At 36.7% G+C, this 23657-nt stretch overlaps 1 protein-coding gene across 1 annotated transcript in view; it reads left to right on the forward strand.

The window, feature by feature from the left end:
- The window catches only part of CROT (Carnitine O-octanoyltransferase), a 146464-nt gene that overhangs the window by 51703 nt on the left and 71104 nt on the right, over positions 1 to 23657 (forward strand). The window contains exon 2 of the mRNA XM_089102831.1: positions 5296 to 5434. Within this exon, the coding sequence (XP_088958957.1) occupies positions 5296 to 5434 (139 nt within the window). The remainder of the gene's footprint in view (positions 1 to 5295; positions 5435 to 23657) is intronic.

Below are 23657 nucleotides of genomic sequence, written 5' to 3' on the forward strand. Positions count from 1 at the left end.
CTTTCTTTATGACGTCCTCCCTCCCTAGACGGGGACGACCTGCTTTCCGTTTAGCCCTAGATGGCTGGTCGAAAAGAACAGTCTTCGTCAATCTGTCATCCGCACAACGTGCCTTAGCCACCTCAACCTTTCTTTCATTATAGCCCTAGAGAGCGGTATTGAACCACATTTTTCGTATAGCCTATTGTTTGAAAAATGGTCAGTCAGCTGGGTACCCAGAACAATCATTAAGCAATTTCTCTGGAAAACATCTAGCACATCTTCATCCACTTTTCGGAGCGTCCATGCTTCAGAGCCATATTTGACTGCTGTCATCACTGTAGCTTCTAATATTCTAATCTTGGTTTGCAGACTTATCTTCCTATTCTTCCAGACTTTTTTTAACTGTGAAAAAACAACCTGAGCCTTGGTTATTCTTTATTTAATATCTTCACTGCTCCCACCATCTTTACTAATAATACTACCAAGATAAGTGAAGCTGCCCACCTGATCAATCTTTTCATTACCCAACGTCACCTTTTCATCTTCACTTATTCCTAGCCTTAGTGACTTAGTCTTCCTAACATTGATTTTCAAACCTATTCTAGCTCCCCAAACTCGCAAAACCTCTAAAATTCCATTCATTTTCTCACACTTTCATCATGGATGCTTAAGTCATCAGCATAATCTAAGTCCAGGAGAATTTTTCCTCCCCATTTGATTCTGTGGTCTCCCATTGCCTTTCCTGTGCTCCTTAAAACGAAGTCCATCAAAATAATCCATACAAAGAGGGATAGAACACAACCCTGCTTAACTCCTGATTTAATACAAAAGCAGCTACTAACCTCATTTCCTACCTTAACCGCCGCAGTGTTATTCTCGTACATAGCACTAATCACTTTAATGTATTTGTCTGGTATACCATACAAGGATAAAACCTTTACTAAAGCTCTTCTATCATGCTAACATCTATTGATGAATAATAGATGTTAGCATGAATTGTGTTGTAGTGTTCTCGCGCTGGGGTGGCCTCCTCTGTTATCTCCTACCTTGTATGTTTTTTTTATGTATATCTTATATTTGTTATTTCGGCATTTTCTTATATTTGTTTATGACCGACACATCGAGCCCTGCTTTCCGTCGACCAGTTTAGAAATTTTTTTGTCATGTGTTTTGTCAATAAAAGATCTTATCTTGTCGACCCCTTGGGGGTACGTAACATTTTTTAGTGGGTACACGGCCAGCCAACAAAAAAAGTGAAACATCCCTTTAACTCTAGAACTGGTAATTTTATTTATATTTTAGCTATAGTTTACTTTTAGGCCTGTCGATAACTGAGATGGGGTACCTAAAATATTTTGTGGTTAAAAAGGGGTACAGTGTTTAAGTTTGTTTGAGAACCACTTCTCTAGACAATTCAATTGTGGTGAAAATTTACCCAGAAGACTTCTTTTAACATCTCCACGTGTAAAATTGAATCTACAAAGAGAAAACAAGACATAAGAAGAATCTTGTGTAGGAATTCTGGCAAATTTCCCCTGAAAAATTCACCCTCTGAAAACTTCACTCCCCATGACAAATTGTCCCCGTGGAAAATCCTACCTGAAGAAAGTTTGTCTCCCCCCTCATCCGAAAAATATATATTTCCCAATAGAAAATGCTTCACGTAAAAAATGGTCAAATTTTTTTAACTTACGGAACTTTCCCCAGGGGCTGTGGGTGGTCATGAAATCTCCAAGGGTATATTTATTCGGCCTTTCAACTATTTTTACCAAATGGCTGTCTCAAAGTTTTGATCGGACGATTTTGAGGTAAAACGTGCCAGGGGAAGGGACCTAGTTGCCCTCCAATTTTTCGGTCACTTAAAAAGGGCACTAGAACTCCTATTCCAAATTAAATTTATCTTGTCGTCACTAAAAAAGGTACCTTTTACCAACTCTGTTTTTGCTGGTCGTTGCATTGTTCTTTAAATTGATTTTATATAAAAGAAATTTGTCACATTGCCATTAGTCATTGTGGACATTCACACTATTTTTATAAATTCTTGAAGAAATTGGATCATTTGATTTTTCTTTATTCTTTTTTTCTAAAAAAAGTTGTTTTTTTTATTCTGAAAGGCTGATGCAGATCATTAACGCACTACTACAACCAGTCAACCACTGGTTGTTCAGAAGTCATCACACCAGTCTCCTTAACTATCAAGAGTAATGTATCACAATCATTTTAAACTATTATTTGTATCATCCTGAAGATGTATATTCTAATAAAATTCCGCAAATATTTTGTAACTTTGACAAATTTTTGTAAATTTTTTAAGACAAATTTATTTTATTTACTAATAATAGCAAAATCAAATATATATCCACACAACCGCCCGGGGAAGACTCGAAAAGCCTGATGATAGACGGCTGCAATCCTCTAATTCTCAGAAAAAAAAACACTCTCAAATAACAAATAATACAAAAATTAACTGCCCTCTCCCAATTAATGTTTCTAAAATTTTGCTTTAAATAACCCAATGGGCTCAGCAAATCACAATTTGAAGACTATTGTAGTTTAGGTGGGGCACCAACTTACCATTGATATCTGTCATTTGGTCAAATTAATTATTGACCGTTTGCTCAAAGTAAAGAGGGTGGCTAGCAGTATCTCTGAAGCTCCTGAACCAATAGAATATTTATATTCAAGTGGCTACTCACAGTAGTCATGAAATAATTAAGACGTCAATATTATATCCATCTGCAGCACTGCAATAATTAAAAAAGGAGAAAAAAAAACAACTCTAAGGTTCAGATTTAAGGGCTAGAAAACTCCCCTTGAAGTAGTGCGTAAGAACTTATTTTTGAGGGACGCAGGATAGTAATAATTTTCCGAAATTGGTAGTTTTTACAAAACAGGAAAAATAATATCCATTAATTCCTTCCTTACGACCTCCTCCCGCCCTTTGGGGACGACCTACTTTTCAATTGACCCTTGGTGGTTGGCCGAAAAGGATGATCTTTGACACTCTGTCATCCTTCATCATTAGAGTGGGCCATAGCCATCTCATCTTTTCTGTCACTATAGCCCTAGAGAGCTGGATAGAACCAGCTTATGTATAGCTTATTTTTTTAAACACTGTCATTCAGAAGGGTACTTTCAATTGGCCTCAGAGACTACCTTATCCTTTCCAACCCTGATTCAAGCTGTTGTATTGTTCTGATGTACATACGGATGTTAAGTCATCCCCTTAAACCACTTCCTGAATTCGTAATTGTCTTCAAGGATGATATTCTTTACATTGAGGAATTCACCCACAATATTAACTTAAAATAAACTCAGTTTTATGGAAGAGCTAGAGTGACACACGTTTTGACTACAGAGTCTGCACATATTTTGTTGTCGGGTAGTGGAAGTGTCATTTATATAGCAAACTCTTTGAGGTTAGCTTCAGGTGGTGTGGTGCTGCAGTAAGCTGTTAGCAGTAGTAGTAGTATTAGTATGAGAGTCTTCCTTCTTTGAAAATCATCCATGAGTTCCAAAGGATATATACGTCTCCGATTCTTTGTCTGAAAAAAAGGACATTCTTTTTCTCTGAAAAAAATAAATAAACATATTTCAAAAATGGTTATTTGTCTGGATGTTGGGATTGATGAAATAGATGTTAGTATGAATTGTAGTGTGGTATTCTCGCCCTGGGGTGGCCTTCTCTGTTATCTCCTACCTTGTGTGTTTGTTTTTATTGATATCTTATTTGCTATTTCGGCATTTTCTTATATTTGTTTATGGCCGACACATTGAGCCTGCTCTTCGTTGACCAGTTTAGAAATTTATTTGTCATGTATTTTTGTCAATAAAAGATCATGTCTTGTCTACCCCTTGGATATACGAAAATTTTAGTGCGTACATGGCCAGCCAACAAAAATAAAACAACCCTCTAACTCTAGGACTGGTAGTTTTATTAATATTTTTGCTATAGTTTGTTTATAGGCTTGCCGATAACCGAGAAGGGTACCTAAAATGTTTTGTGGGTTAAAAGGGGTACAGTGTCTAAGTAAGTTTGAGAACCACTGCTCTAAACAATTCAATTCTGATGAAAATTTACCCCGGGCACATCCATTGACATCTACACGCGTAAAATTGAATCGAAAAAGAAAAAAACAAGACATAAGAAGAATCTCGTATAGGAATTCTGACAAATTTCCCCTGAAAATTTCACCTCCTGAAAACTTCCCTCTCCACGACAAATTGTCCCCGTGGAAAATCCCACCTGAAGAAAATTCGCCCTCCCCCCTTAACCCGAAAAATGTATTCATACTTCCCGCTAGCAAATACTACACGTAAAAATGGGCATATTTTGTAACTTACGAACCTTTCCCCAAGGGTTGTGGGGGTCATGAAATATCCAAGGGTATATTTATTCAGCCTTTCAACTATTTTGATCTTTCTTATGGCAAAAAAGAAACAACAAAATTCCACATTTTTGCAGATAGGAGTTTGAAACTTGTACAGTAGGTTCTCTAACACGCTGAGTTTGATGGCATGATTTTCATTAAGATTCTATGATTTTTAGGTAGTGGTTTCCCCTGTTTTTCAAACCCAGGCAAATTTTCTCGGGTTCGTAACCTTTGATGGGTAATAATAAACTTAATGAAACTTATATGTTTGGAAGCACCATAACAATCCAATTCTTTTGATATATTCCGTTTTTTGAAAATTACATTTTTTATAGTTTCGGTTACTATTGAACAGGGTTGCTTCTTACTTACAGTTAGTTACCACGAACTATTTGATATTTCCACCAATTTTTGTGCTTTTTACCAGAAGTGTATGATCCTAGTAGTATTTTCTGCTCAACATCCCTAGTAGTGGCCTGTGTCCCCTTAGGCTTTTTACCCCCCCCCCCCCTCCATAATTTTTAAAAAGTTCGCTTTGGGTATTTTCATTGGAAAACGCTTTTTTTGTGTTTATTATTGAAATTATTGGTATATACTTTTTTGTTGGTAAATACTTGACCAATCAAACCTCTTCACTTTAGTTGTTGTTCACCATACTTGCTGAAAGCTATTAATAAAAAAAATATTTGAGAACTGAACCTATAAAACATAATAGGACATTAAATGATGCATTCAATTTTTTTCCAGCTTTCAGCCTTTAGATGCATGATCTACTAAACCTAAAACGTAACCAACAACCCCACCGTCCATACCCGTGGCTGTTGAAGATGCTGCTAGTATTTAATTTTAATGTTCTTGCAAGAAAAAAACGTTCTTGTGATTTTAATGTTCTTGTTTTTTTTTCAACTATTTACTCTAACCTTCAGGTGGGTTATTCCAGATACTATTCATCTCTCAAGCCTTTACTAAGTCTTCAGGAGCTTAAGCATGTGAAATTACTATTAGAAGATTTTGAAAGAAGGAGTGGCAAACATCTTCAGAGACTTCTGTTGTTAAAAGCAAATCACCAAAAAAATTGGGTAAGTACTGTTTTTATTAAAAATTAGGCTCAAATGCTTGCTGTACATCATGACAAATTCATGATATGCCACAAATAGATATAAATAATTCTTTATTGGCAAAGGCCTCAATGAATTTTGCCAAATTTTATCACATAGCCAAAAATAACGTCAGACAAATACGATAAAGTTGTGAAAGATAAAACTTACGACAATCAAGATAAAAAATACTAGTCGAATATAACGCAAAGAAGATAAACAATTAAAGTGGACTTTAACAACAAGGCCTCATAATTGGAAAAATTTCAAAAACCAAGTGCCAAGTCTCTTTAATACATCTTTTGTTTCAAGTGGGATTTGGAAATTTTGAGAAAATACTGAAAGCTAAATGAGCTCAAAGATTTACGTGAGACAAAATTAATTGATGATAGGTGATTAATTTAAATTCAACCCTAGGATATAGCTTCAGATTTACTCTTTTGAACGGTTATTTTAAAACATTCATACATAGAAGATCAGCATAGTGATAAAATTCATCCAAAAGATTCCCAAGTCCCCCCTCTCTATTGATAAAGCATAGTAAATGGAGTCAAATCAAACATTTAATTTTTATTATTATTAGTATTTCAAATGCCTCTCCAAGAATTAATATTTGGTAATCCCCCTTTCTCACCACCCCCCAAATATCTTAATATATCTAGAGTTTTAAAGTGTTTAATTAGAATAATAGGGGGGGGGGGGTATTTCAGTTTATCATCAACGTAACTCCCTTTTAGGCTTTTTAAATTGTAGCAAAATAAAATCGAGTCAAAGAGAATATGATGGCCGTTTTGCTGATGGTAATCAACATTAGCGAAATCTAGTAATATCGACATGTTTTCTAGACAGCGCTCTATATATGCAAAGATAGATCTAGGATCTCGGCCTTCTTCTTCTTGATTTGAATCCAGGCTCATCTTGTGCAGTTTTTGTTTTGATTTATTTTACCCTTTGCTGAACCTTGGAGGTTCACGATAATAGTATTATATCAAGAAAAAAAAATTAGGTAAATACGCTGCCTCCTTTTTTAAGCTGTAATTTTGAACCAGGGACAAAGTAGTAACTTTAAATCATAAAATCCACATTTTCGTAGTAACATTTGATTATTCACAATTCACACTAAGAATTAAAGGACTACCGGGATTTGGCTTGAAACCACCTTTTGTGTGGTTCTACCCTTCTCTAAACTAAAATGATTTGGATTAGATAACTGATGCAGTTTCAGATGACCATATCATAACGTTTATACACTTAACTTTACGAGATAAAGCTGCCAAAATTGAAACAGGGCCTCTAAATTAATACGACCCTCCCGTTTAAACATGGAAGCTAGTAACTTTCTAATCTTGTAACTTTCTAATTAATGTGACCCTTCCCTTTAAACACGGAAGCTAGCTTAGTAACTTTTAGTAGGTTTGGAATTTTTTTCTTTTCTAAACATAAGTTTATGAGGAAGTAAATAAATTTGAGCAATAAGAATAAATATTTTGACATAACAACATTGAAGGTTTCCCTGTCAAACGATATACTTTCCATTAAAAAGAAATGTATGTACATTGTTGTCAATTATGATTTTCAAATCCATTAAAACTACTAATTGAACTTTCCGTGAAAAATTTTAATGGAAGGTGATCCTCAGAAGGTATGAAACATACAATTGTATTACAATTGTCTCAGCAGTAGAGACATTTCAAGTCAGAGCATCACGTTCTTCCTTTGATTTGTTTGATGTCAACTTCTCTGCATTAAAACTTTATCAGGCAAAAGAGGACCTTATCGTAGCATAAGGACCAGATCCTTATTTCACAATAAGATAACTGAGTCCACAGCTGAGTAGGGGCCTACCCAAGGTCACTCAGTGGGTCCCCCAGGTGGCAGATAGGGAAACACCCTACAGATATATAGGGTACCTCCATAGGAAGTGTGGACCATGGGGGGACCTTGTTCCTAAATGTCCATAATAGAAACGGGAGCACCCTCTCCCGGAGGCCGTGAATACAGGCTGAGCAGGAAGAAGGCTCCTGGAATGTACACTTAGGAGCGCCCACCGGGGTATGGACACGTCCCTTGAATCACAAATCTTCTCCCAGAAATGGGTTAAATTGCATGGTGACGCAGAACATCATCATAAAGGGACTTTATAGGAAGACAGCTGCAGCAAGGTATAAGATCCAGATCTATCGACATTAGCCTCGAGAAAGGGTTGTCTCGACCCTGTTGGGGCACCCACAGGACTGGTAACCTTGTGGTTAACTCTATTCCCTCTTGAGTAGTCCCCGAAGCGGCGCCACGCTGAAATGACGGCGGCGAATGTGTGAGTCTGTATCGGCGGTGGCGTGCCGCCAGCCGAGCCGAAATTTTTCTGGAGGCGCGCCGATTTTTCTAATTAAAAATAATAATAAAAATTCCACTTCACCAAGCACGTTCAACCTCGATTTTAGTAAGGATTTTTAAATGGTTGGCTAAAAACATACAAGAACAATATGACAAAACAGGAATTTTTTGGGCTGTGCGGAAAGTGTTTATGTTCACTGTCAATCAGACCAAGTAGAATTCTCATTTTTAGCCACTAGACCCAGGGAAACCTATGTTGTGTTTATGTTTAACATCGCATTTTTCCTATAAAATCCCGTGTTTAGTCATTTCCTTCTTGTTAATGATTTGGGCTAATGTGTGTATAACTTTCAAACTTTGAAGTTCAGACTTCCCCTGTTCATCAAATACATACGAAAAGGAAGTGAAAAAAACAAAACACAAATAACATCGAAAAAACACTGTATACAAATCAGATACCATGGCTTTACAACACCAACAATTTTAAATCAGCGGTTACATCACTTCAGTTACAATTGATGTAACAAAAGTTAGTTTGTTCACTCTGCCTGGAGCCATTGATATTTTTGCCGTCACTATCAGTCCGGTTGTGCTAAAAAGCGATTTAGCTGGGGCACTTGTGGCCGGAACAGCCAGAACTTGACGAGCATAAACTGCCACTCACGGGATCTGATACGAGTACTGGATCTTGGGGTCTCACGGAATGCCGCAAATGGGCCTCTTCTTTGTATCTGCTGAACTAAGTTGTTTTATAAGAGAGAACAAACCTGCACCTTCGCCATAGGGCTCCTGCCCACTACACTCCAGGAGGAACTAAACTGCACCTTTACCCTCTTTTCTTATCAACACGGAATAAACCTCCGAAATTCTTTTCTGAAAGAAGTGGTCAATATATAACGTTTCAAGTCAAAGTTTAAGGCTACTTCAGCTTCATTGTGCTCTGCTAACTGTGTCAAAAAATGTAATTCATTTCTATAGATATATTTCTATACTAGCTCTAGATAATCTACCAAGCGAGAAACTACCGCAAATCAGCATCGATAAATAAATGAAACCCAAAACGAACAAAAATAACAATAAATAACTGAGTCAACTCAAAACGAGCAGAAATTAACATAAGTTGGTCTCAAAACCCCTATGCCTTCCCAAGGTCAGAACAAAATTTTCACTTTACTGAAAAAATATAAATGGTTTTACTTTTATAACTTTAATAAATCAAATAATATTAACATTTTGATTACCAAATATCAGTATATGTATATTAAACTGACAATGCATATTCATTTGTATTTTTGTCAGTAAGTACAAATTATGTTCTGGCCTTGGGAAGGCATAGGGGTTTTGAGCCCAACTTATGTTAATTTCTGCTCGTTTTGAGTTTGACTCGGTTATTTATTGTAATATCTGTTCGTTTTGGGTTTCATTTATTTATCGATGCTGATTTGTGGTAGTTTCACGCTTGGTAGATTATTTGACTTTAATTTTGCTCATTCTTGGTTTAATAGAGTTTTTTACTTTTCTTTGAAAAACTTATTTTTTGGAAACAGTTTTTTTTAATTAATATCTGTTCGTTTTATATTGACATAGTCTTTTCAGGGAAAAAGAGAATCATACTTCAAATATTTTCGTTTTTGTAAGAATTTATAGTTTGGACTGCTATTTGTATGCTGGAAAACAATTTTCAGCAAAATTTAACAACATAGACCCTTATAAAAATCTGGACACAAATAATAGTGTTTAATTTAGTTTCATACCTCCTCTAGTTGACCTGAAATGGAAAACATGATAACATTCGCAAAAAAATTTGTTTACTTTCTTTGATAGCTTGGATACACTTACGCTATTTTGATTTGGTCAAATTTAAAGAGCAGAACAAGCCCCGAAAGTTTGAACATAATACCCTCAGTCGTTCTTGAGATACTGCTGAGATGCCTTATTGGGAATTAGCATTAACACAGTGCATTTTGATTTAATCTTAAGGCAACATTAACTTTTTAAACATAAAGGAAAATAGGAGGGTGGGTGTGGGAGGAGATTAGTTTCCCTCCAATCACTTTCGACTATTAAAAAGGACATCAGCCCTTTCTATTTTCAATCGAATGAGCCCTTTTCGAAGTTTCTACGACAACTCCTTCGATACGAAGTGCCCTGGTCTAAACAACAACAAAAAAAATGACACATTATACCCACATCGATCTCTACTATAATTATTTGAAAAAAACTACGTTTTCTAAAGAGTTAAAGAGGCTGAGTCACAAGTTCGAACCTTAAAACGTACAGGGATTAGGAGGTGCAGTTGGGGGCTGCCGCCCCCAAACCCCGCTTCCGTATATGAAAGGGGCTGTGCCCTCCTCAACGCCTCGCTCTTTACGCTAAAGTTTGACTTTCTTACAACTCTTTTTTTTAAACAATAAAAACTTTAGCGTAAAGAGCGAGGCGTTGAGGTGGGCACAGCCCCTTTCATATACGGAAGCGGGGGTTTGGGGGGTCAATATATTGGTATTTTTGTGAATTTCTATCAATCACTGTCTATTAAAAGGATTTTATCCCTATTTGAACTTTTATTTAAAAAAAAGAGTTGTGAGAAAGTCAAACTTTAGCGTAAAGAGCGAGGCGTTGAGGAGGGCACAGCCCCTTTCATATACGGAAGCGGGGGTTTGGGGGGCGGTAGCCCCCCAACTGCACCTCCTAATCCCTGTACATTTTAAGGTTCGAACTTGTGACTCAGCCTCTTTAACAGCCCCCCCAACTGTGCCTCCTAATCCCTGTACGTTTTAAGGTTCGACCTTGTAACTCAGCCTCTTTAACTCTTTAAAAAACGTAGTTTCTTTCAAATAATTTAAAAAAGAAACTGAGTTTTTTTTTAAACTTTAAATTCAGTATATAAAAAGTTTCCTCTGACGGGGAATCGAACCCGGGTCTTCCACCTGACAGTCAGTAGTAATGACCGCTGTACCAAAGGGACGCAAGTTTACTTGTATTTTTAGTCTATGGAATCTATTTTTGACGCAAGCAAACCCCCACAAAACATGATATTTGGTTTTTGAAAACAGGGAAGAAGTGATCGGATTGAGCTGAAATTTGGAGGATAATCTCCCAGACCCCAGGAAAACTTATCTTCTAAATTTCAGCCCGATCGGACAACGTTCAAGGGAGGCTGTGGTGGGAAAATTTAAAATGGGCTCTTATAGGAAAACGAGGTTTTTCGTAAATGTAAATTCGGGGGATAATTTTTTCGGTCTGAAAATATCAAAAGGCCCTAATATGTCGCATTCCGCTTCGAATGAGTCCTCATTCACCCCGATCCGTTGCCAACTGTGGCCTGTAGGCGTGGCTAATAAAAAAAAGAGAAATGAACTTTAAGTGGCTATATCTGGTTTTTGGAAAACAGGGAAGGAGTGATCTGATTGAGCTGAAATTTCGAGAATAATCTCCCTGACCATAGTAAAGCTTAGTCCATAAATTTATGCCGAATCGGACAACTGTAACGGGGGGCTGTGGTGGCAGGGTCGAAACTTCTGGCCCAGTTTACCCCATGAAAATTGGAACAGTATGAAATTTTGCACTTTTCTTATTTTTAGTTTGGGCAACAAATTGCGATCACCGCCGTTTCTCTACGACCTCTAGGACCGGAAATCACTCAACATTGTGGTGGGTCGCCTCTTTAAAGAGGCACAAGTGTGCCTCCTTGACTATCAAAAAATCCTTTTTATAGTATCGATCCTTTGTGTACAACCCGGAAAAATAAAATCTATTTTAAAATTTCAGTCACTATTAACTCTAGTTTGTCCTTTAATGTACCCCATTTACAGTATCGATCTTTTATGTAACTGTTGGAAAACCTCGTGGAGATTAGAAAGCACATTTGAAAATATCACAGAATGAAGAGACTGCAGCATGAAAATACTTCAAAAATGCAGTTTTTTGTCAAAATTGATTCTATTTTAAAAACTATTTTTTTTAATTACAAAAGGCACTAGATGTATAAATTTTCTTTAAAATGAGCCAGTTTACAGCTCTCTATGATTTTTCAGTGCCCGGCTAGCTGAGGAGAAATACGGAAAGAAAAAACGATACCGTATATGGAGAATATCGTGGTTAAAACCAATTTTCTTGATTTTCAAGCCAATATATTTTCCTTGTTATTCAAGCCAAGGGACGGTAAGTTTCCTACATAAAGGTTAAGGACAAGGCGATTCTATATGTGTACTTTCTAATTTAATCTGAATCTATTTTTAGGAGTTATGGGTTACTTTAGTTTTTGCAATGGGGCGTGATCTTCTTTCACTAGGTTGCTAGCTACCGCTGCAACACGGATTACTATTTAGACGAGTCACTCTTACTATACAGTTCGCTACCACGAACTGTTTGACAACCCAGATTATGTCCCAGACCCAGATAAATTTGAAATCTCAAATTTAATTCCCTGATCATGCGATAGAATCCACAAATAATTTGAATTAAAAAACCGGAGGGTGGAATGACAAGGATTACTATGGATGAGTTGGCACTTGTGAAGTGGACTCTAACTCTTCCTTTTTGTGCCTTAGTCTCGAAAAAGTTATTTTTCAGAAAGTTTTTTTTAATTAATTTTATAAAATAATGGTTATTTTATCTGTTTTTTCTCCTCGACACGTTCATATAGATGAAGATCCGAACTTCCAAAAAAGGGTAATGTTAAACTGGTTCTCGGATGTGTTAGAGCGGGCCAGGAGAGTTGGGGGGGGGGGGGAGTAGTTGACTGAAGACTAAAAAATTGTATTTCAAATCAAGTTTCACACTTTTTGAGCCATCAATTTATATTTGGTGTTAAGAAGGGATAGCACATCTTTAGCGGTATTTACACTATATTCAGTGATATTTACAAATATCACTATATTTAATCAAACGTCATCGACTACATCAATGGGCAAGATGGCGTCATTATTTTTATTGAAGTATATTTTTCCAAAATAATATTCTAGTCTTTTTTATTATACAAAACTTAAAAAGAGCAAAATAATCTCATTCCTTGGGCCAACAGATTTTGGTGTCTAAGTACTTCAGAGTAGAAAAATAAAAAAATATATTTAAAGTTCTTTATCGTTTGTCCGTAACTTGAAAATTGCTAGACTCAACTCTTGTTTCATACAAAATTATAAATAAAAATCAATACGCCAATATTTTTGTTATTATCCAGTACAGCCCTCTAACCTGGAGCTTTCTACTGGACATTTGTAAGACGACGAGTAGAGGAGATCTACAGGGACGGAAATGTCCCGGCGCGTTTCAGTAGATTTATTCATCCCTGTTTTAACGCCTCATTTATTTGTTCATTACAAATAACTACATACCTTACTACAATACCTTACTACAGACGGATTTGAACCAGCAAACCTCCATTCATGAGGCACACTTTCATCCATTGTGCTGTAGTAAGGTATTCATTGATATGATTTTTCCACAAACCTGTGTATATACGGATGATTACAGTAAAGAACAATCTCTTGCCAAAAGTAACTGATATATGGTGATTCCAGTTACAGCAATTTATTTATTATTGCTGGAATTATTTCCAGTTTTTTACAGCAATAAATAATATTAAACAGTTTTACAACGGATTTTTCCGGAGGGGAGGGGGACTTTTCAATGTCGTATTAAGTAGGCCACAAAAAAAAATTCTAATATAATTTGTTTAAAAACTGTATGAGTTTCTAACAGTCCTTGGAAGAAACTAATAAGATGAGACTGAATGTTTGATATATAAAGAAGTTAATTGCTGAAAGCTCAGCATTATAGATTTACAGATTTTATTTCACTGTAATTTCCATTTTTGTTTTCAAGGTCGTAAGAACAAAATAAAATATTTTTAATATAATTTATTTCAACAGGAGCTCATTCGATGGGAAATCGAAAGTTCTTTTGCCCTTTTTAACAGACAAGACTGATTGAAGTACAACCAACATACCCCCCTCCATACCCTCTTTTCTTCAATTGTATCTGATTGAAGTTCAAAGATCATATAACAATGCCTGTGGTGTCGAAAATATCTACCCAGAGTCAGTGGACAAGGGTTGTAAGTCATGCCCGAGGGCATACAAGATTTTTATGGAAGGTGGTTGTATAAACTTCGGCAGAGGCTCATTTGTTTAAAACTTGAAAGTTTTAGTTTCCTTTCAGCATTGTTGAAATGTACAGCAATTATTTTTAAGGGGATGTTGATCCCATACATGCCATATGGCAAGAGATACAAGTTGTGCTAGTTGCCCATTGTTAACGGGTAAGGTTATTGGGTAATCTTAAAAATTTGGGAGGAGGCATATTCAACTGGAAATTGGAAGTTATAATGACCTTTTTAGAGTCAAAGTAAACGGAGAACAACTATCTCCCCCTCCCCACGCCCCCTATTCCTCGAATGTAACCGATCGCAATTTTGAGATTGCCAAATTGTTTGAAATAGTCCAAAAATCATATAATAAGGCCTCCAGGGTTGAAAAAGCCCCCCCCCCCCGAGCCAGGGGGCAAGAGTTGTAAGCTATATCCTAACGGCATATAAGGTTTTTATGGAAGGGGTGGTCATATAAACTTTGAAGGAAGCTAGATTTGATTGGAAGTTGAAAGTTCTAGTTTCCTTTTAAAGAGTCAAAAGGGATTGGAGGGCAAATAGCCCCCCATACCCTCTTTTTCCCAAATGTACCTTATCAAAATTTCTAAGATCATATATGACCCTTGGGTAAAAAAAAACAGAGCCAAGGGACAAGGGTTGTAAGTTATGTCCCGGAGGCATATAAGGTTGCTATGGAAGGGATGGTCCTATAAACTTTGGCATGAGGTTCATTTGATTGGAAATTGAAAGCTCTAGTTCTTTTCTAAGAGTCAAAAGTGATCAGAGGGGAACTAGACCCCCCCCCCATGCCATTTTTTCCACAAATGAATCCGATTGAAATTTTTATTTTTTCCTCCAAATGCATCTGATCAAAATTTTAGACCGCCATTTTGTTCAAAATGGTGCAAGGGCCAAATAACTATGGTTCCGGGTATGATAATTCCCCCCAGGTTTTGAGACAAGCTTATAATTTATGGCATTTGTCTATTTTTAACATATGGCTTTTACGGAAAAGGCACTCGTGTAAACTTTGGAAGGGGCTCATTCGATTGGAAATCGAAATTACTAGTACCCTCTTTAATAGTCAAAAGTGATTGGAGGGTAGCCAGTCCTCCCCCAATCATGCCATGTTTTCCCCAAATGCACCCGGTCAAAATTTGAGATAGCCATTTAGTTCAAAATAGCCCAAAAATCAAATAGATATAGCTCAGGGGTTGACAAATCCAACACCCTCTGGAGCAAGGGCTGCAACTTATGCAAGTTGCCCATTATTAGCATATAATGTTTTTACGGAGGAATTGATCTTAAAAAACTTTGGAGAGGGTCTCATTCGATTGGAAATATAACGTTCTAGTTCCTTTAGAGTCCAAAGTCCTCAAGGGGCAACTAGCCCCCTCACCGCCTTTTCCCCCAAATGTGTTGGGTTAAAACTTTGAGATAGCCATTTGTTTCAAAATAGAAAAAAGGCCAAATAGTTCTGCTCTGTTTCAAGCTCCAGTACAAATAATATTTTGGCTTTTACAAAGCATAGGGTTTAGAACCCAACTCAGATTAATTTCTGCTTGTTTTAAGTTTGACTTATTTTAATTTCTTTTTGTTTTGGGTTTCATTTATTTATTGATACAGAATTGTGGTTGTATGCTTGGTAGATTATTTGATTCTATTTTTGTTCATTTTTAGTTTAATGAAGTTTTTTACTTTTTTTGAAAAACTTATTGTGTGCAAACAGTTTTTTTGATTAATTTCTGTTCGTTTTATATTGACATAGTCTTTTTCAGGGAGAAAGACTGAGCCTCTTCTGAAGTTAAACAACCTTTACTTCCATAAAAACCTTTATTACCCCCTGGGCATAACTGACAATCCTTACTACTAATCTCTGGGGTTTGTTTCAACCCCAAAAGCCTTGTTATATGATATTTAGATTATTTTGAATAGAATGGCTATCTCAAAATTTCTATTAGACACATTTAGGGAAAATATAACGTGTGTGTAGGGGGGAGATGGGAGGTGCCCTCTGATAACTTTGACTCTTAAAAAGAGCACTAGAGCGTCTGATTACAAATTCAATGAGCCCCCTTCGAAGTTTATATGACCACACTTTCTATAAAAGCCCTATATGTCCCGAGGGAATAACTTACAACCCTTACCCTGAGGGCTGGGAGGGTTTGTTGTCCTCTAAGACACAATTTCTAGACCTTTCTGATAGGCTTAACAAAAATGCTGTATCAGAATTTTGATTGGAAGTGTTTGGGGAAATGATAAGCGAGGAGGGAGACATTTACCCTCTGATCACTTTCGACTAATAAAAAATGCATTAGTTCTCTCAATTTCCAATCGAATGAGCCCTTTTTGAAGCTTCTGTGACAAAACTTTCTATAAAAACGTTATCTGCCCCAAGGGCATAACTTAGGACCATTGTCATGAGGGCTATGGGAGAAGGGTTGTCATCCTCAAAGACATAATTTCCAGACCTTTCAACTACGTTGAACAAAATAGCCATATAAAAATGTTGATCGGAAATGTTTGGGCGAATGATGGGTGGGGGGGGGGGATTCTCCCTCTGATTACTTTCGACTATTAAAAAGGGTAATAGCCCTCTCAATTTCCAATCGAGAGAGCCCCTTTTGAAGTTTTTACGATGACATTATAAGCCCCCAGGGCATAACTTAAAACCTTAGCCCTGAGGGCTGTTGGGGGTTGTCATACTCAAAGACATAATTTCCGGACCCTTCAACTACTTTTAACAACATTGCTATATCATAATGTTGATCGGAAGTGTTTGGGGAACTGAAGGTTATGGGGGGGGGGGATTGCTCTCCGATCGCTTTTGACTATTAATAAGGGCACTAGCCCTCTCTCAATTCCCAAATGAATGAGTCCTTTTTGAAGTTTCTACGACAACGCGGGCAAAGAATTTTCATTTCCAGGATGTGTTTGGGGAAATGGTAGGCGTGAGAGGGGCGTTAGTTGCCCTCCAATCAATTTCTACTATTAAATAGGGCACTAGCGCTTTCAATTTCCAATCAAATGAGCCCTTTTCGAAGTTTCTACGACAAAGTTTAATATAAAACCTTATATGTCCCCATGGCATAACTTACAAACCTTGCGCTGAGGGCTGTGGGGGGAGTGTCATCCTCAAAGACAGAATTTCCGGACTTCTCAACTACGATGAACAAAATGGCTATCTAAAAATTTTTATTGTATGTTTTTGGGGAAATGGTGGGCGTGGGAGGGGTGTTAGTTTTCCTCCAATCATTATTTACTATTAAAAAGGGTATTAGCCCTTCGAAGTTTTCGAAGTTTCTATTATAACGCTCTATAAGAACCTTATATGCCCCAAGGCATAACTTACAACTCTTGCCCTGAGGTATGTGTGTGGGTTGGGCTGTGGGGGTAAACACATAATATTCAGAACTTTCAACTACGTTGAAAAAATGGCTATCTCAAAATTTTTATTGGATGTGTTCGGGGAAATGAAAACGTGGAAGGGGGGTTAGTTGCCTTCCAATTACTTTTGACTATTAAAGAGGGATCTAGCCATTTTAATTTCCAATCCAATGAGCCCTTTTTGAAGTTTCTACGACAACGCTTTCTATAAAAACCTTATATGCCCCCAGGGCAGAAATTACAACACTTGCCCTGAGGGCTGTGGGGGGGTTGTCATCCTCAAAAATCTAATTTTTAGAATTTCAATTACGTTGAACAAAAGGGCTATAAAAACGTTGTATGCCCCCAGGGCATAACTTGCAACCTTTGTTTTGGGGGCTCTGGGGTGTTTATCATCCTCAAATACATAATTTCTAGAACTTATAACTACGTTGAACAAAATGGCTATCTCTAAACTTTGATTGAATGTGTTTGGGGAAATGGTGGGTGTGAGAGAGGGGTTAAATACTTTCCATTCACTTTCGACTAATAAAAAGGCCACTAGCCCATTCAATTACCAATTAAATGAGCCTTTTTTGAAGTTTCTATGACAATACTTTCTATAAAAACCTTATATGCCCCCAGGGCATATCTTACAACCCTTGCCCTGAGGACTCGGAGGGGGTTATCCTCAAGGACCTAATTTTCAGAACTTTCAACTATGTTGAACAAAATGGATATCTCAAAATTTTGATTGGATGTGTTTGGGAAAATGGTGGGCGTGAGAGGGGGGTTAGTTGCCTTTCAATCACTTTTGACTATTAAAAAGGGCACTAGCCCTCTCAATTTCCAATTGAATGAGCCCATTTTGAAGTTTCTACAACATCGCTTTCTATAAGAAACCTTATAGGCCCCTAGGGAATAACTTACAACCCTTGCCCTGAGGGCTGTGGGGGTGGGGGGGGGGTGTCATCCTTAAAGACCTGATTTCCAAAATTTTCAACTGCGTTAAAAAAAATGGCTATCTAAAAATTTTAATTGTATGTGTTTGGGGAAAAGGTGGGCGTGAGAGTTAATTACCCTCAAATCACTTTCGACTATTAAAAAGGGCAATAGCTCTTTGAATATCCAATTGAATGAGCCCTTTTTCAAGTTTCTACGACAAAGCTTTCAATAAAAAAGCCCCAAGTGCATAATTTATAAATCGTGCCCTGAGGACTCTGAGGGGGCTATCATCCTCAAAGACCTAATTTCCAGAACTTTCAACTGCGCTGAACAAAATGGCTATCTCAAATTTTGATTGGATGTGCTTAGGGAAATATTGGGCGTGGAAGGGGTGTTAGTTTCCTTCCAATCATATTGGACTATTAAAAAGGACGCTAGCTATTTCAATTTCCAGTCGAATGAGCCCTTTTTAAAGTTTCTACGACCACGCTTTTTATAAAAAAAAACCTTATATGCCAACGGGGCATAACTTACAACCCTTGCCCTGAGGGCTGTGGAGGGTTGTCATCCTCAAAGACCTAATTTCCGGAACTTTCAACTACTTTGTACAAAATACCTGTCTCAAAGTTTTGATTGGATGTGTTTGGGGAAAAGGTGGGAGTGAGAGGGGGGTTAGTTCCCTTCAATCACTTTCGACTATTAAAAAGGGCACTAGCCCTTTGAATATCCAATCGAATGAGCCTTTTTTGAAGTTTCTACGACAACGCTTTCTATAAAAACCTTATATGCCCCCGGGGCATAACTTACAACCCTTGCCTTGAGGGCTGTGGGGGAGTGTCCTCCTCAAAACATAATTTCTATCTGGAAATCAACTACGCTGAACAAAATGGCTATCTCAAAATTTTTGATTGGATGTGTTTGGGGAAACGGTGGGCGTGGAAGGGGTTTCAGCTGCCTTTCAATCACTTTCGACAATTAGAAAGGGCGCAAGCCATTCTAATTTCAAATCGAATGAGCCCTTTTCGAAGTTTCTACAACAACTCCTTCGACTCCTTCGTCCAACTTCGATTAGTTGACCTGGTCTAAAGGAAAAAAATAATACATTGGGCCAACATCGTTCTTTATTTAGGCAGCGCTATTGCGCTGATAATAAATATTAATATTTAAATAAAATAATTTATTATTATTTTTTTAAACAAGTCTATTGGGGTCGTTACATGGATGACGTAATTTCACTTTGGAATTATGGGGAAATTGAACTTCGGGGTTTTCATCTTAATACTTATGATAGAAATTTGCAGTTTACCCTAGAAATTGAATTTGAAAATAAATTACCATTTTTAGATTTGCTAATTATTCGTAATACTAATAATTTTGACTTCACTATCTATAGAAAACCAACACAAAACAATAGATATCTTCATTTTAATTCAAATCACCCCCCCCCACAAGGTAAAAGAGCAGTTGTAACTTCTCTCATTGACCGTGCCCTGAACATTTACTCCGATTCATATATAAAAGCAGAAATAAATTTTATCAGAGAAATTCTTTTTGGCAACGGATACCCCATTCCTTTTGTCAATAATACGATTAACCATAGACTAAAAAGACATTTTCGTAAAATCAACGATATTTCACAATGTGAGGCTCCAGAAAAACCCTCTAATATAATCTATCTTCCGTACATCCCAAGAATTACCACAAAAATAAAAATATTTGCACAAAAAACAACCTGTATTTAGTTTTCACCAATAATTTTAAAATCACAAATTTCTTAAACTCCGGTAAAGATAAAACCCCAGTTACTCGCCAAAGAGAGGTTTATCAAATACCATGCGATTGTGGCAATTCCTACGTTGGCATAACTCATCAGAATCTAGAAAAACGGAAATACCAGTATAAAAAAAATAGAGACAAAGTGCTGATTGCTTATAGGTCCAAGAACACTTTTGATTCTGCTTTACCTAGTTATATATCTGATAACCACAACCACACAATGCGTTTCGAAAGATCCTCTCTTCGCAGCTATGATTTGAAGATAAAACATGTAGTCCACGAATCAATCGTAATTAGGCTCAAAATAAATAAAAATATTCCCTTAAATTGGGACTTAGGAGAATATTCACTGCATTCTTTATACTCAAATTTAATTAAAAATGATCTAACAAAATATTTTATTAAACCAATTGACAATAGTATTGAACCCGTTACAAAAAGGCCTTTAAGACTAGCTGCTAAAAAAGCAAGATTAGCTTTGAAAACTTGCAGTTAATAATTTCATTTTATTTCGTTTGAATGAATTCATCCTCTCTCATCATTTTATTTATCAGTCCTGGTTGAACTTCGTTGAAGTAAGGATACTGGGGCTGTTTTAAAGGTTTTTAAAAGCATTTTTAGTTTTAAACTTCGTATTTTAATGTAAGTTGTTTATATATATATATATTTTTTCTTTAATGCTATGCTGAAGATGGCCCTTGGACATAGGGCCGAAATATTCACCGATTTAAATTGCACTGTCTAGGAAAAAAATTTCCCTATTGTTTTTAAGTTGTGTTTGTTTGATAGCTAGCAGCCTAGTAAGAGATGATCACGTCCAATGTTAAGAAATATAAGAACCCATAACTTCTAAGAAAAAGGTCAGATCAAAAAAAAAAGTACTCCATTAGAACCGCCATGACTGAAACCCCTGCATAGGAAACTTTCTGTCACTTGGCTTGAACAGCAAGGGTAATATATTGGCTTGAAAATCAAGAAAATTGACTTTAACCACGTTATTCTCCACAAACGTTATATTTTTTTCTTTCTCTTTTTTTTCTTTCTTTCTTTCCACAGATAGCTTGGCACTGGAACATCGTAGAGAGTTGTTCAATTGCTCATTTTAAAGGAAATTAATTGGGTTAAAAATCTTTAGTAACTAAAATAAATTATTTCTAAAAGAGAATTAATTTTTCCACCAAATTTTGATATCACTATTAGAGAGTTGTTCAATGGCTCATTTTAAAGGAATTTCATTGCTTAATTTTTCCTCCTTGATAGAAGAGAAATCCCTGGAATGTCCTTTCTGATTGTGCGATTTTTATTAAGATGTATTGTCTTTTCAGGGGAATTCCCACCCTTTCTCAAAGATCATACAAATTTCCTCAGGCTCGTAGCTTTTGATGGGTGCATGAAGCTTGATGCATTTAATATATCTTGAGTTGGCATTAAAAAGCCATTTCTTTTGATCTATCTACAGTTATAAAAATTCCGTGTTTTAGAGTTTTGATGGCTATTTGGCCGAGTTGCTCCTAAGTTACAGTTTCTTACCACGAACTATTTGACTAAATAATCAGGCTTGGAATCCACTCTCAGAAAGGACATTGGGAGCGGGCATTTTATTGCGTGTAGGTATTTCTGAGACCCATATTACAAGACTTCCACGACTTGATTGGATCGATTTTTCTTGGAACTAAAGACTCTCTACTGAAAATCTAGAGAGTCGTGACAGATACAGCTACTGACGAAGCTTGCCTTGCATGGACTACTGAAACTTCGTCATATGGCCCCCAGAGACTGGATTGATTCTGCAGTGGCTGAATCACAGGGACTGTTACGGCACTTGCATCTGCTGATACAGATTCCAGTAAGATCCAATCCATGTCAGTAGAGGTCTAAGTTATACTTTGCTTGGGTGTATAGGAATTCCCATGTTATTTGCTTGGGTGTATAGGAATTCCCATGTTATTTGCTTGGGTGTATAGGAATTCCCATGTTATTTGCTTGGCTGTATAGGAATTCCCATGATATTTGCTTGCAGCTATAGGACCATGCTATTTTCTTGCCTGTATAGGAATTCCCATACTATTCTATCGCGCCTCTACACCTTTTCAAAGAGAGTCAGAACTCCCTCACACAGTTTGACGTGTAAATTGCCAAAAAAAATAAGTTTTGAGGAGATTACGTTCCTTGGCACCTTTCATGTTTTCAATCAGATGGGTTTTTGAAAGCACAGTGTGTACATGTGTGTAGGCTTTGTTATTCAAAAAATGGGACGCTACAATCAGAATTATGTGATTGACATTTGCAAAAAGGGATAAGGAATTCGCAAATTGGACACTATGAACGATATTAATTAATGTTTAAATAATTATAGAAGGAACTGAGTTTTGTAGCTGGTGTGGAAAATGGTACGTGTTGAATATTCGGGTAAACATACGACTAAGAAACACTTCACTATAAATAAGGCTATTGTGTTTTTCTGAACTTTCTAGGGTGGGGGGTAAGTATTTAGTTTACAAAATTCTAGGAGGAATTGAGTTTTGTGGGTGGTAAGGAAAAATGGTACGTGTTAAATATTCGGGTAAACATACGACTAAGAAACGCTTCAATATAAATAAGGCTATTATGTTTTTCTGAACTTTCTGTGGGAGGGGGTAAGTATTTAGTTTAAATAATTCTAGGAGGAATTGAGTTTTGTGGCTGGTATGGAAAAAATGTTACGGGTTGAATATTCGGGTAAACATACGACTAAGAAAAATGCTTCACTATAAATAAGGCTATTGTGTTTTTCTGAACTTTCTAGGGCGGGGGGTAACTATTTACTTTAAAAAATTCTAGAAGGAATTGATTTTTGTGGATTGTAAGGAAAAATGGTACGTGTTGAATATCTGGATAAACATATGACTACGAAACGCTTCACTATAAATAAGGATATTATGTTTTTCTGGACTTTCTGTGGGAGGCAGGGGGTAAGTATTTAGTTTAAATAATTCTAGGAGGAATTGAGTTTTGTGGATGGTGTGGAAAAATGGTAGGTGTTAAATATTCAGGTAAACACACGACTAATAACGCTTCACTATAAATAAGGCTATTGTGTTTTTCTGAACTTTCTAGGGCGGGGGGTAAGTATTTAGATAAAAGAAGTCTAGGAGGATTTGAGGTTTATGGATGGTGTGGAAAAATGGTGCGTGTTGAATATTTGGGTAAACATACGACTACAAAATTCTTCACTGTAAATGAGGCTAGTATGTTCTTCTGAACTGTCTAAGGAGGTGGTGGGGGGTAACTATTTAGTTTAAATAATTCTAGGAGGAATTGAGTTTTATGGATGGTACGGAAAAATGGTATGTGTTAAATATTCGGGTAAACATACACCTAAGAAACGCTTCACTATAAATAAGGCTATTATGTTTTTCTGAACTTTCTGTGGGAGGGGGTTAAGTATTTAGTTTAAATAATTCTAGGAGGAATTGAGTTTTGTCTGTGGTACGAAAAAATGGTACGTGTTAAATATTCGGGTAAACATACGACTATAAATAAGGCTATTGTGTCTTTCTGAACTTTCTGTGGGAGGCGGGGGTAACTATTTAGTTTAAATAATTCTAGGAGGAATTGAATTTTGTGGGTGGTGTGGAAAAATGGTACGTGTTAAGTATCTGGGTAAACATATGACTAAGAAACGCTTCACTATAAATAAGCCTATTATGTTTTTCTGAA

This window comes from Artemia sp. Qi Xiang Cuo, chromosome 1 (genome assembly GCF_049724085.1).
Source record: "Artemia sp. Qi Xiang Cuo chromosome 1, ASM4972408v1, whole genome shotgun sequence".
NCBI classification, from domain to species: Eukaryota; Metazoa; Arthropoda; class Branchiopoda; order Anostraca; family Artemiidae; genus Artemia; species Artemia sp. Qi Xiang Cuo.